Source organism: Semicossyphus pulcher, unplaced genomic scaffold (assembly GCF_022749685.1).
Source record: "Semicossyphus pulcher isolate SPU_LCO1_2020_fin unplaced genomic scaffold, fSemPul1.0.p SCAF_15, whole genome shotgun sequence".
NCBI lineage: Eukaryota > Metazoa > Chordata > Actinopteri > Labriformes > Labridae > Semicossyphus > Semicossyphus pulcher.
This window is the reverse complement of record NW_027211659.1, coordinates 9810229-9824838: the sequence shown is the minus strand read 5'-3', so window position 1 is coordinate 9824838 and position 14610 is coordinate 9810229. Positions and strand designations below refer to the sequence as shown.

The window sequence follows — 14610 nt, the reverse complement described above, 5'->3', positions numbered from 1 at the left end:
GCAGCTTCTCTCTCTCTCTCTCTCTCTCTCTCTCTCTCTCTCTCTCTCTCTCTCTCTCTCTCTCTCTCTCTCTCTCTCTCTCTCTCTCTCTCTCTCGTCCTCTCTTTAGCTCTCTTCTATCCAATTTAACGCTCCCCCTCTCTCCCTGTCTCTTGCCATCTCTTGCTTATTTTTCTTCCTCTTGCTCCCCCTGCTGTATCTGCATTTTCCTTTCCTATCTCCATCCTCCTGTTTTCTCCAATGACCTCCATTGCTGTCTCTCTCGTTCTTAATCCCCCCCTCTCTCTGTTATATCTACAGTGTAGGTATAATTAATCCCCACACCCTACCCCCTCACCCCTTTCTTCTTTTCGCTGAGAAGGTAGAGAAAAGTCCAAAGATGTGGGCATCCTTATGACTCACTGCATATGTGTGTGTGTGTGTGTGTGATAGAAAGGAGGATTGTAAGGAGGTGAAGAGCATTGCGTCATCGGGGGTGTGTTGAGCAGGAGGTGGGCAGAGCCGGCTGTCAGTCAGTGACGCGAGCGGAGCACGTGCGTCGGTCATGGCTGGGGAGACGCTGTGCGCTGGTTATCTGGCTGTAGGCGAGGAGAGCTAGAAACAGCCGCAGCTCCTCTTGCTGACGGGCTGATCGAGGGAGTGAATGTCTGCGTGAGTGTGTGTGTGCGGATGTGTGTGTGTGTGTGTGCATGTTGATGCTGCATGGGCTGCAACCGGAGCTGCTGCTGGTGAATTATGCAGACAGGGGAACAGAGTTTAGATAGCATGCAGGGAGACAGATTAATAATGCATCCTGCCGGGTTACGAGCTCTGCATTAGTTAGTTTTGCTGGAACCTGTAGCTGCCTACTGTCTGCCTGATTGCCTGACTTCCTCACTCCCTGCCTACCTTTCCACCTGCCTGCCTGCCTTTCTACCTGACTGGCGGACTGTCTGACTATCCAGAAAATGTCTCACTACCATTTCATCAAATGCTGTGAGTAGCCATCTCTCTATATGTGCATGTAAGTGTGTTAGCAAGTGTATGCCTCAGTCATGGGTGTGTGCCTGTTAGCACTTTCTATATATGCAGGGTGTCATATACTGTATGAGTTAAGAATTCTGGTCACCAGCTGCCGACACAGCAGCACAATCTAAACTTCAAATGGTTATTTGTGTCCCTGTGTGTGTGTGTGTGTGTGTCTGTGCGTGCTGTAAGTGGGCGTGTGAGCTTGCTGCAGAGAGCCGCTGCAGATGTGTGAAGTTGACCGGTGAATGCGGCAGGTAGCGGCAGAGGGATGGAGGAAAAAGAGAGGGATGAATTAGAGCCACAAAGATGCAGATTCCCATGAGCGTCTGGTATAATTTTAACACAGTGACAGACTGACGGAGAGAGAAAGTGATTTCAGAGAGAGAAGGACAGATGGAGAGAAACTGGGGTGATTTAGAGGAGTGTTGGAGACAGGGAGGGAATGGAAAGATTGGGAAAAGAAAAGGAGCTGAGGACCGGATGAGTGGCATAAAGAATGATGGATGGACTGAGGGAGGATTAAAGAGAGGGATGCTGATATCTGAGGGGTTTATGGCAAAAGATGCTGAAAAGAGGGAGAATTATAGGAATAAGTGAATTCTGTGATTCTTAAGAGGATAAAGTCTCACCTTGACTCAAATAACCTTACCTGTCTCGTCTCTAAATCTCTCTTTACACACTTGTGTCCCCTGCACATTTATGGCGTCTGCAGTCTGCAGCCTGTGTGTGTGTTTGTGCACATGTTTGCTTGCTATTTTCTAATTTACAGTCTCCTGCAGTGCACTCAGTGTTATTAGCTGGAGCCGGCATGGGATGTTCCACATTCAATCAATAACTGATAGCCTGGAGACGGGATGGCAGGAGAAGAAAGCTCCGGCTTTTTATCCCTGTCTCTCTCTCTCTCTCTCTCTCTCTCTCTCTTTCTGTCTCCATCTCTGCTGGATTCATTCAGCCCTGTTTCCCATCACTCTCAGTCCTACTGTCCTTCCCTGCTCTCATTCACATTCCATCTTGTTCAGAGCCATTCATCACACAGAAGGACACGCCACTGAATGTTGTATGATCAGAATAGACATTACGTCATAGTTTTTCCAATCAAACTGAGTTAATTTTCTGTGCAGATTTACATCCTGTTCCTGTGTGAAAAAAATGGAAATTCTAGCATTTATCGATCTTGGGATAATTCTCATTGATCTTTGCTGTCAGTGCCGGCCATATTTGATGTTTTCATCCAACACGGGAAACAAAGAAAAGCTCATGGGAATGTCCTGATACACAGACCAGTGATTTTATAATAGCAACATATTTAGCCCCATTACATAGAGCAACACAAATCAAGTCAAGACACTTGAAGAGGGGAAGATTTTATAGTCACAACATGGCAGAACATTAAGAGCCACATGTGCAGTAAAAGAACCTTTTAGCAACATCATCATTTATTAATACAAGTGCATTTGTATCACTTAATGTAAATATCTTTCTAAAAATGTTATATTACTTCAGCTCATTCTAATGGATATCCATGAGCTGCACACTGTATGTTCCTTCAAGTGTTCTGTTCGAGTCTTGTCTGCAATGATAAACCGCTATAAGTGACGTCTGTCATGTGCCTGCATGGTTTGACGTGACTGCAACCTTGAATGCATGTTTATTAGATGATGTATAAGGCTGACAGTGAATGTGAAGGATATGAGTGGCCAAACCAAGGGGAAGCTGACAGTGACAGAGTCACGGCAGAGATTAAGACGGACGGTAGACGCCGCATCCACATGTCGTGTGTTCAAATTGACTTGGAGTGTGTGCTGCATGATCTTCATGTTTTACTGTTGCTCATACAACAACCAAAGTTTTGAAGAAAGAACAAAGAATGAGTTAGTTTGATCGATGTCTCGCTCCAGCTTCTCAACTTCAAACAAACTAAATATTTGGGGGATTTGTGGAGGTGAAATCTTTCTCTATTTGGTAACATATTGTAGACTTAAAGATGGAAATGATGGAAGTGAAAGGTATCATAAGTTACAGTCCCAATCTTTACCTTTTGCTCACTTCCCCTCACAATGTATTCAACAGTTTGCTGTGCTTATGAGTTCTGGTCTTGATGCTGTTTTTTTAGCACTCGGTGCACTGATATTAAGTGCCCTGATCTGTAGTATGCAGATACATATCTCACCAACTTTATTAGGTGTTCACTATGGGCACAGACTATAACAACACCACAGCTACCACTGCAAATCGCTGCATAGAGGAGAAGAGAGGGGGAGAAGTGTGTGAGAGTGAAAGAAATAAGGGTGCAATAAATGGGGACTGCGGACGCTGGACTGTGCAGAGATGGAGTGGCTTGATATTGGTAAAGGCAGTATATGAGTGTGTTTTTGCCTGCTTAACTTGAGGCCAGGTTAGCTAAAATAACAGTTGAAGCAGACACCTGGCATGAACAGTAAAGTAATGACCCCCCCTTGTCTGGAACCTGAACACAAAAGAAGCTTTTTACATGTCTAATCAGAGCAGATGGCCCCTGTGTGTTGTGCAGGGTGTGTGAGAGAGAGAGGGAGAGAGATGGGGCAGGTGTTTGAATGAATGTGTCGATTTATAACGAACAGTAAATAAAGACACAATAGCCCCATTTCTCTGGCCGCATGTCTTTGTCTTTACCTGATAAAGATCCGTTTTACACACACCTTCAGACAGGCTGCACTTTTCTGTATAAAGTAGACACAAAGGAGCAACAGTCATGTTGTTGGACTGTCAAGGCCATGTTTTATTGTTATTTTGCTTTCCCTCCTGGGTGTAACTGCTGTTCAAAGACTCTAACATGTAACTCTGTGGATATAAAAAAGATGAAGAGACAGGCGTTTGCTGTGGGGACAACATGAAGTACCTTTTAAAGGTGTCCCTCATGACAAAGGATTGAGAAGGAGAGAGATGAAATAGAGACATCGAAAATCACTGGAGGTGAAAGGAAAGACAAAGATGCTCCAAGGAGAGGATACTTAAAACAAAATGGGCTCCAAAGCACCGCAGCAACAATAGGAACAGCAAAGTTGAGTTTGATTAAAGGAGGAAGAAAAAATAGAGACAGCGGAGGCCAAAGAGGAGTTGGTGAGTCAGAACGCAAACACGTAACCTGCCATTCCTGTGAAGGGATCCTCCTCTTCATTTTCGGCTTGTCTTTCAGGAGCTGTGACCTGAATTTGTCGAATTATCAATGCTATCACAGCCAAATTGATTTACATACTTTTACATGAGAAACCTTACCTTATATGATTTACGAATAATCGTGCGTCCCTCTGGATTATCCGCCACTGCACCAGCACTGTACATCCTAATCATGCACGCAAATTGTAATGGATTCAGCAGCAGCCTTGTGATGAGATCGGTTTGGCAAAGTTCCACTGAGAGGCAGAGAGATTATGCAGAGTCAGGAGAATCACTTCACACTGTTGGGACAATAGAGACAACACAGAAAATACTGCAATGCTTTTCTCAGCTCGCCCCACGGCTAATCAAACTCATCCTTTACAGTAAATATGCTAAATGACTGCCCACACATGCACACGCAGGTGGGAAAACCGCGGGTGCAGACATGAAAGCATACATGCATAAAAACTGTAACACATCTAAACACAGATCTGCCTTGAGATGAAACTGACAGGCTTTCTGTTTGTTATTTTCAGCTGGTCCACGTCTCATTAGCTTGTATTGACCTCTTTTAGAGTACATAGTATGAACTGCAGTGTTGCCATTGATTCCTAACTCTTGGAACTAACGAATTACATTGACTTTTAATGCTGCCGTATTAAAAGCTGACACTAAACATCCCTTTCATTGTCTTGCTTTCTCACCAGGTTGTTTCCAGCTATGTAATGTGTTTCGTCAGAACATGGAGATAGACCAGTGTCTGCTGGAGTCTCTCCCCATCGGCCAGCGCCAGCGGCTGGTCAGGAGGATGCGCTGTGACCAAATAAGGGCGTACTACGAAAGGGAAAAGAGCCTTCAGCGCCAGCAAGGTGGAATCAAGGTTCGGCCTCCATCCACCCACCGCAAGAAGCACCGCGTCCGCTTCAGCCAGACAGATGTCATACAGGATGCAATAATTCGCCATGACGACAAAGAAGGTGCGTGTGGAGGTGCACGGTTATGTCTCTATACGGTTGATTGAAAGAATGGAGTTAAGTGTGTACAGAGTAAACATTTGAAGGTCAGGACTGACTGCTAGATTTTCAGTGCTGGCTTGCTTAAATTGACGTTTGACGCACACTCATACACACATAAACAACTTGTTCTATTGGAAGCTGTCCACTTGACTGAGGAGAACAGAGTGGAGCTTTTATCCTGATACAAACAGCTCCCAAGGACAAAAATACCATAGCAGAGATGATAATGTCTGCTGTTCAGAGCCAACAGTATTCCACTGAATGGCCGTCACTTTTTGTTGGACTCCAGTTAAAAGAACTCGATTCACTTCTGTGTTCTGTCACCTGCTTTCAGTGGCACTGACGAGTGGCTATAAATATTTTGTAGATAAACACATGCCAAAACTTCTTGCTAGGTCACTTGACCTGGCAAACACTGCAGGGTAGGGGTGTGAATCTTTCAATATCTCACAATTCGATCCAAAATCGATTCTCGATTCACAATCAATTCCCTATTTGTTACAAAGAGGTGCTTATTTAAGGATTTACTAAAACTGCAGTGGCACATTATTTTATGCCATTAAAGCACAGTAAAATGTGTTCAAGATTATGCATCTTTTATATTTGATACAGTAATACAATTCTGCAGATTCACATTCACAGCCATGTGGCTTTCGTGCGTCAATCTCGCTTGTCTATGAGACTCGAGCTGCCAGGCATCCGTGATGTAGTGAGCAGTGAATGTCAAGAATGTCTTGGTGGCTGAAGAGGTCCACGCATGGCAGGTAAGAGCTATTCTGTGGGCGTTGGTCAAAGCTTTCCCCGTACATTACAGATGCAAAGAGCTAGCTAACGTTAGCAGCGCGACTGTCTAGCCTGGACGGGCACACTCATTGCTGGAAGTGTGTACAATGGAAGCCGGAAAGGGGGGACGGTCAAGTCTCCCCTGTAGTGGAACTGATATCATGCCTACTCTTATTGTAGTGGCCAAAAACTGCCATACATCTTGCACCATTCTTCATGCTTGACGGAAGAGGCGTTGTACAAAAGGTCGTGTGTCTGATCCCTCACGTTTCTGAGCGCACCTGAAGGCAGCATCCCCCGAAACACGGCAGTGAGGGAGACATGCACGGACTTCTTTACTGCACCTACTACGGAGACATCAGTGATCGCCGACGGACTCTTTTTATCGTGTGTGCGTCCATGAATATGGAAGATAGTTTTGCACTGATGTTTATGTTACACTCTGTTAGCATTGCTTTGGCGGCGAGTGTATTTTCGACGTGTTTGATATTGTTAAGTCCGGTAAAATGACACTGCATCAAAACAAACATCTGCATGTTATAACATTAGCCCAGGCACAATGAATGCTGGGAATTTTTTCAACCTTGTCAGTGTTTTGTCTTAAACAAATAAGAGCTTGCTAATTCTGCATGTACTTGAAGGATTTTGTTGTCTATAAATATAATTGAAGATAATAATAATAACTAGAGCATTTAATAATAATTCAAAAGAGGTGTTGCTGAACTTTCATAATTAGTTTGGAACCGTTGTGTTATTTTTGCAGCTTTTAGTAAACAGTCATTGTGCACCTTTCTGTGTCTGAGAAGAGAAGAGTCTATGGTGGTGCTTTTATCCTCTGTCAGTCGGACTATGAGATCTTTCACGGTAAATCATGTTTGCCCTCAGGCCCCGGCTCTAAGCAGCCCTCCTGGTTCCCAGTAAAAACACACTCATGTACTCCGGCTATTTTCTGAGATCAAATCATCTATGCTCTCCTAGAATTCAAGAGGTCCTCATTCTTATCTGTAAAGGGCATTGATTTTTCTCCCCAACACGCTGTCTTTCTTTTCGTCCATGCCAGTCATTTACCCAGCTGTCCGGGTGTATCTGTGTCAGTCCTACAAGCAGTCTTTGCAGGTCACTGTGTTAATCTCTGCTCTCTGGCTGCCAATGAGGTTCAGCTGGGGTCTGTGGGAGCAGCTGGTGTTCCAATGCAACAGCCCGACTGAAACCGGGGTTCCTTGGCTTGGCATGAATCAGATCTGCCCCTCATTCTAATGCCTTCATATACAACCGAGGCACAATGGCACTAAACTAGAACCAGGTTAGCTTTCTGTTTTGCTCCGGAAAGGCCTCCTGACCTTCTGCTGTCGCTCAAGGCCTGAGCGCGACCTAGCTTAAACAAAATAGGTACAGACGAACTTCTAACAGTAATACGTCTGTTACTTTGTGTCTCGTTGTTCCGTCTGTATTGCAGTCTGTCTCCTTGAGGTAACACTTGGTTGGGTGGATCACAACTTGCTACATCTAGACAATGGTTTCTCGAGCATCCCTCACTGGCGCTGCTGAGATGAGTGATACATTTTTTTCCTCACCGTCGCCACTGAGTTAGCGCTCTTGCCTCGGGCTTGGAATCTCCCCAAAGTTTTCTACCAAAGTGTTTTAGGAGGAAAAGGCTTGTGTAAACGTACTTGTTTTATGAAAGCCTTGGGGTTAATGTAGTGGATAGAGGTAAAAGAATGATGATTTTTCATTTGAATCATTGATGATGCCCAGATAACCCAGTTTCTTGCCTTGGAAGTAGACTTCTGTAGAAATATTGAACAGGATATGTAAGTTACGAAGGATTCCTCTTGATGATGCAAGTAGTTTCGTCATATTGATATCAAATACGCCAATATCTTGATTATTTTATCATTACTAAAGGGATGAAGTATGAAATAAGAATGTCGGAACATGAACGCCTGTTAGCTGAAGATTTCTTTAACAAGGCTCTCATCTCATATGAATTGTGCATGTCTGAACTTTATCAGTTTCCGTTTTCCTGCACCGTGCCCGCTGGATTTCAATGATTAATGAGAAAGATGGATGGAAATATGTTTTGGTGACTCATAGTTTTACAGAACTTGTGAATGTGCAAGAAAGACGGAGAACGATTATCCAAGTAAGACTCGGAGAGGAGAGGGCAAAAGAAACAAAGACGCGGAGAGATTGAGATAACACAAGTTATGTCCTAATTAAAGCCCGTTTCTTGAGAGCTGGCCTGAGAATTAGATTCATTCATAGTGCAGAGTCTGCTGACAAGGCGGCCAGGTAATCACAGATGCATCACACAGTCAGACAAGGATTTATTTTCTTATCAGTCGTCTTGTGTAGGAAAAAAAAGATAAAAGAAAATCAGATAAAGACAGGCAGGGTGCAGGAAAAGATGAAGGGGTGAACACGATGCGGAAATGGAAAATTGGAAAGCGAAAGAAATTGAAAGGCAGCGGGAAAGAAGCATCAGGTTAGGGAGGACGCGTAGGGTTAGGGTATAAAAATACCAATAGCACAGTTAGATAGCAGCACACTGTATACCTCATACCCATTCTTCATTCCTATCTGTCATATGCAAACATATCGCTCGCTTGGGTTCTGACATTTGGTGAAATTGCTTTTCCCAAAGCAATCTCCTTACTTCATCAAAGCGAAACACAAGTGGGACGGCAGCAGCTGTTGTCCTCGTAGCCAATGAACCTACAATCAGTTGTTATTATGCCCCTCCCCTTTTGTATAATCTTATTAAACATGGCATATTGGTGTCAGTTCTTCAGTTCAATGTAAGAAATCTTGAGTCTTATGAAGGGTGAGCAACAGTTCAGGTGAATTTAAGATAACTTTTTTTTATGGAGAGTTTTTTCATCTGACAGTGATAAAGCACCTGTTAGTAAGAGTTCAGATTACGTGGACTGTTAACATCTGGGAATCACTTGTGATGCCACTTGTAGGGTTTGAAAACACACCTTGTAACAGCTTTATAGGTCACACATCAGCAGCACACATCCATCCCAAGACAGTATGTTGGTACTCTGGTTGAGAGTTAAAAATATCTTTACAGTTTTTGAATGAATTACCATAGATAGACAATCATGTTCCCTGGAAGAATGAATATTAATGTCTCTCTTATGTTCTCTGCAAAGGGGACCAAACTGAGAGGCAGCACTGGTGGGAATTACACCGGGGTCCCTGCATTAATGGGCGAGTGCTGTTGTTTGTTCATGTATTTGTGTTAATGCTTTAAGTGCTTGAGGCATTTTGTACTTTTATGGAAGTGTAATTACTTAACTTGTGATACATTTACTGTGTATGTGTGCACACATATATAAGCATGTATTGATCAGTGCATAGATCCATCCTGCAGGCCCAGCAGAGGGACTAACACGAGTCCAATCAGTTGAAGAAGTGAGACCTGCAGAGGTAACAGTAATAGCTTCCAGTCTCTCATGGTGTTGTGGAGCAGTGCGTTAGACACAGTTAATAAAACTGAATCATACCTCGGCTAAAAATAATAACACCATGTGCACCGTGTCCACTGTTATACAAGCCATTTATATTGATGCAGTCCCCGCCTCCAGATCAGTGCAGCAAAGCTTCTTAACAAACAGAGCGGCCAATTTTCTGGAAGTTGAAACAGGCCTTTGTCTCTGTTTTTCTAGCCCCTAAATAATGTCTCAACTCAGAGGAATTCTGCTTCAAGGTAGCTCTGGTGCTCATAGCTCCACAACACTTCAAAGATTCATAACTTTATTTATAACAAACTAGTTGAAAGACGTGCTCATGCCCTTAAATGATTATGCTGTGTCTATCTCTATATTTTGTTACATGTTGAGTGATTTTCAAAGTCAATTATACTCTGTAGACACATGTGGAAATTGTAATGAATGTGCTGGAGTGGCAGCTGAAGCTGAAAATCAATGCAGCACTCAGTGGAAGTGATGTCCTGTACTGTAATGTGATCCTCCAAACATTTAGTTGTCTTTTGATTATTATTCAGTCGGCTTGGAATTACTGTCTCACATCGATCGGACACTCTGCTGTCCTGTTCATCGGAGAAAACATGTCACATTGTTACTGCAAGCTGTCCTCTCTCTGTCGTTCTCTGTATATACTTACATATCCTGTATATATGTATATAATCCCCCCAGATGAAAATATAAAGCAGAAATGGAAGAGGGGAGAAAAAGGTGGAGAAAGGGTGAATATAATTCACTGAGGAATACATTGATATTTGACTGCAACAGAGCATGCTGGGATTAAAGGCGTGTCAAGCACCTGTCATGTTCCTGACAGAACGGGGCCTGGGCCCTCAGAGGCGGTAGAGGAAGTTGTCATGATATCTTTCTCTAGAATCTAATTTAAAACCTCACGGCTCTCACTCTGATCCAGCAGGGATCCCTTTAATGTCAGAGGCATCATCAGGCAGGATATTGAAACTTTTCACTTGCAGCACTCGTTTATTTTCTGAGCTTCTAATATTAAACTTCTGATTCACTTGATGACGCATCAATGGTCCTTTAGCGGTCCAGCAGTAAAGGTTAATATGAAGTGATGTTAGAGAGCACAAAGATAACAAACACAAGGTCTACACTGCTCATTTTAAAGTTGGAATTCAGTTCAGATATTCTTCCTCCGTGTTTGAGTATTTCAATTAACATTTAAACCAAGGGGGAAGAAGAGTGTGTAATGACACTTTCCAGCGACTACAGATAATGAATTAAAACACATTCACTTATTTACTCTCCCCCGAGTTCTTCCCTCCACTGCTCACAAACAAGCAATTGCCTTTGCCTTGTTGGACTGTAAGCTGCATTTCCTGAGGAGACTTCACAAGTACTTATTAGCAAAAACGCAGAGTTTCATTCCAGCAATGAGATATCCATTAAATTACACACAGATTACCAATTGGAAAGTAGCGCTACAGTACAATAGTACAATGCACATTAAACATAATTTGCTAGCCCTGTTCGCACACGTCGTTCTGATGATGCCAGAGCAGAGAAAATTAGCCTGCTCATAACGAAAATGGTGACTGGAGATATGCTCCCAATCCCAGTGTTGTGGAAGGAGAAGGCTGAGCCGGAGCCACCATCCCGCCGGACAACGGCTACGAGAGTGAATGTTACAACAACGTTAATCGAAGGGCCTGTTAAGGTTGTTCTGTGCATTTGAAATTGCACTTGCTTTTCATTGTTGGCTTTTTATTTACATTAATGTAAAAGTGTTAGAGAGTAATGTTCTCTTACAGGCATATAGCCTACTATTTCCAGGCCGGGAGGTCCGTGTCCGACAAATGTTTTTTTTAACGGTCAAAAAATATATAATTTGCGAGTACTCGAATACTTGTTCGTAAGGTAATTAGATTTCTCAAATATTGAGATTACTGGAAATGCCCATCCCTAGCGCCTAGTTTGTATTTCCCTGTCAGCCTAATTAATCTTTTTCTTTTTTTGCAATGCCTATATATTTCCCCATCTGCTCCTGTTTGCTCTGTTTAAGTTAATGAATTATGCTTTTAACACAAACTCAAATCTTCCTGCATCTGTTTCAAAGTGTTTCGAATGAAAAGCTCTCTAGTGATTCACTGGACGTAATCCATTTATTTTATAATAGGGCATTTATTGTGAGATGTTTTCACAGTTCAATTACAGCACTTTAATTGCAGCTTTTATTATGATAAAACAGTCAGTGGACCTCTCTCTGTGTTTCTCCAAACTTCTTTTTTGGGACCTCATTTATTTTTATGTCATCTACATCCCCAGGCATTGCTCGACATCTGGCTTTTATTCAACTCCCGGCTTTTATTTGAAGGAATTTAGTTGTAACTCTCGTAAAAATACATTGTTGCATAGACTTTCAGTGCCTGAAATCCACAGAATCATGTATCAAGTGTGCAGAAGATGCCTGTTCCATCCTATAGAACTCATCATAAGATAATCTGCATTTAGAGTTAAGCATTATTGGAAAACTCTACAGTATCTTTTTTCATCAGGATGGAAACAAAGGAGAAATATCAAAGCTCATTTCAGAAACATGGGGCAGTGAGGCGAGACGCTGCCTCTCGTGACTATGACTGTGTGATAAGGAGCAAAGAGACACAGGCATTTATAAGCATGAGGGATTTAAACAGGAGCTCATGTGGGGCTGCCAATGACTGATGCACATGTGGGGAATACCTCTGGTCGCTAGATGAAGAAAATTGGCAATACTGCTGTAAATGGCATATATGTAGGATACATTACAGGGATTTGATCAAATTCATAGAATATCACGGTCCAGTGAGATGAGAGGAGGCCATGAATGGAGAAGAGAGGCTGAAGCTTTAGATTTAATCTTGTACTGTATTTACAGAACATGCTCTGACAGCATGGGCATCATATCAATTTCAAGAACTAACATGGCTGCCTGTAGAGGTTTGTGACATCCTTTATTATCAAAAGGCGACAATCTAAATGGCCTTTTCATGAGAAGAGAAGTGCTGATGTGGTTTTCTTTATTGAGTAAGTGTACATACTTGTAATTGTCTGTGTAGGGAAGAGACCTGAAGAGCTGTGTTCATGCTTAACACAAACTCAAAGACAGGTTAAGGACCGGATCGCTGTCAATCGAAACGACAGAAAAGCTCTCGAGACGCGCAGGAGAGTCGTCAGGAATCTGAGAAGTACTAATTAACTTTTTGTAAGTGCTGTTAGCTGCAGGTCCTTACACATGTCGTTCTATCAATGCATACATGACTCTCTCTCTCTCACACACACAAACGTCCCCTCTTCCTCTCTTTACCCCCTTTCCTTCCTGCCACCAGTTCCTATCTGGTTGCCATGGAAACTCCAACTATGTCTCGAACAGCTGTTTTGCAATTTTCCACAAAATGACAGCCGACTTTGCTCTGCGCCCACTCTCCCTATCAGCCGCCTCCTAATAGAGGGGTAACACACACACACACGCACGCGCACACACACACACTCATACAGCTTGAGATCAGCATATAATCAAACACCTACTGACATATAAAGGTTTAACAGAGAGAGGAAATGACTGTGTTTCTGTGGGCAGAACATAAAGCTGTTTTAAATCAATGGATTTAAATCTCTTAGCGATAAACAGTATCATTCTTCACCTGTATAACCTCTTATATACTCTGACCACTGTAATGTTGCTCCCAATCAGATACATTTTCTGCAGCTCTTTTGCTGTATGTTTGTGGTTGTTATAATACATAGTAATACATAAAACATATGTGCCCATATGCTGTAATCATAACACCTGTTCTTATATGCCATTTAAGGAGCAATTCTCCCCTGGAAAAAGCCACTATGAGTCAAAGCTGGTGTTCTCGGTAATCGATAGAATATTTGAAATTGGCGCCATAGCTGTGGAGAGAGTTGTACAAACAGCTTGTGGTTTCCACCCAGCATGCATTGCGCCCCTCCATCAGTGAGGAACGGCCCAGCGAGAGACGCTGGAGTGAAATGCTACCGTTTCACTGCAGGCAACGGCTCAGAGCGCTACAGATTCCGAAATACAACGAGAATATACCGGTGAATCATCGGAAAAATCGTCAGCTCCGCAGTCTACATTTCAAACCTGACGATTTTGAACGAAACATGACATCAAAGGCGGGCGTCCTAGATTGAGGAAGTGTAGTTTAGCGAGCTCCCTGGCCTCCGCCAGATGACACGTTTTACGTATTCTGGCGGAGGTTTTCTCGGGCCCATTGGAGAAGCGGATAGCGTCCTCCAAAGGCACAGAGCAAAATTGCTATTTTTTTCTACCATAATGGCATTAGCTTCTCATAATAGCTTGATAGGACTGAGTTGGAAAATCTGTGAATTGGCCCTTTAAGAGATCCCTTACCAAGGTGCTTCCCACGTGTTCACTGCATTTCAATCGGAAGAGACAAGTAAATGAAGTAAGGGAGAACATTGTCAGAAGTCTTTGGCCCTTTGACTTTACTGGGAGATTTGGTGCTCGCAGGGTGTCGGCACCGAGGAGCTGCAAGATATATACCCCCATGGAGTCCACTGGCTGATGATGAAAGTGATGATGAAGACTGGGCTGTGATGGCCGAAATGAATGACTGCAACTTTGGAGGAAACAAGCACGATTTATGTAACACAAGTTGCTGAAGTCTCATATAAGCTCTCTATGAACCCTGTAAGTCATTTCTCCAAACAGAGACTGTGGATTTTGTCTTCCATCTCTTCGAAACTAAGTACCTTAGAAAGTGATCCCTTGATAGCCTCATAAGTAAGAGGAATGATAACGGCAAGCAAAACCGGTTTTAATGTTCAAATTGATACCTGCATATTGATTTAAGACTAATAACAAGACAAACATTTGTGAACTAATCCTTACAGCTGCACAGATCTCACATGACAGATGGAAATGTTTGCTTTATATTACTGAGGAACTCACTGCATGTAATAATCCCAGGACACGGTGAGTACCTGGGCTTCCCACAAACACCAGACTGTGGTTGGTCTAGATGATTCTCCCGAGGGTACAACAGCGCTATTGATTTCTAGTGGCCATAATGTCAGACATACACTTTGTTGTTTTTTCTTTAACTGCCTGAGGGTCAATATGTAGCTCTTGACCTCTGATCTCTCTTTAGCCACACTCAATAAAGTGCCATAAAACTCTGATAGGT

General features: G+C 42.9%; 1 protein-coding gene across 1 annotated transcript in view; it reads left to right on the top strand.

Annotated features, from left to right (window-relative positions):
- Nucleotides 1–888: 888 nt before the first annotated feature.
- The window catches only part of myo16 (myosin XVI), an 88802-nt gene continuing 75080 nt past the window's right edge, over nucleotides 889–14610 (top strand). The window contains exons 1-2 of the mRNA XM_069663175.1: nucleotides 889–975; nucleotides 4854–5123. Of these exons, the coding sequence (XP_069519276.1) occupies nucleotides 948–975; nucleotides 4854–5123 (298 nt within the window). The 5' untranslated portion in view covers nucleotides 889–947. The remainder of the gene's footprint in view (nucleotides 976–4853; nucleotides 5124–14610) is intronic.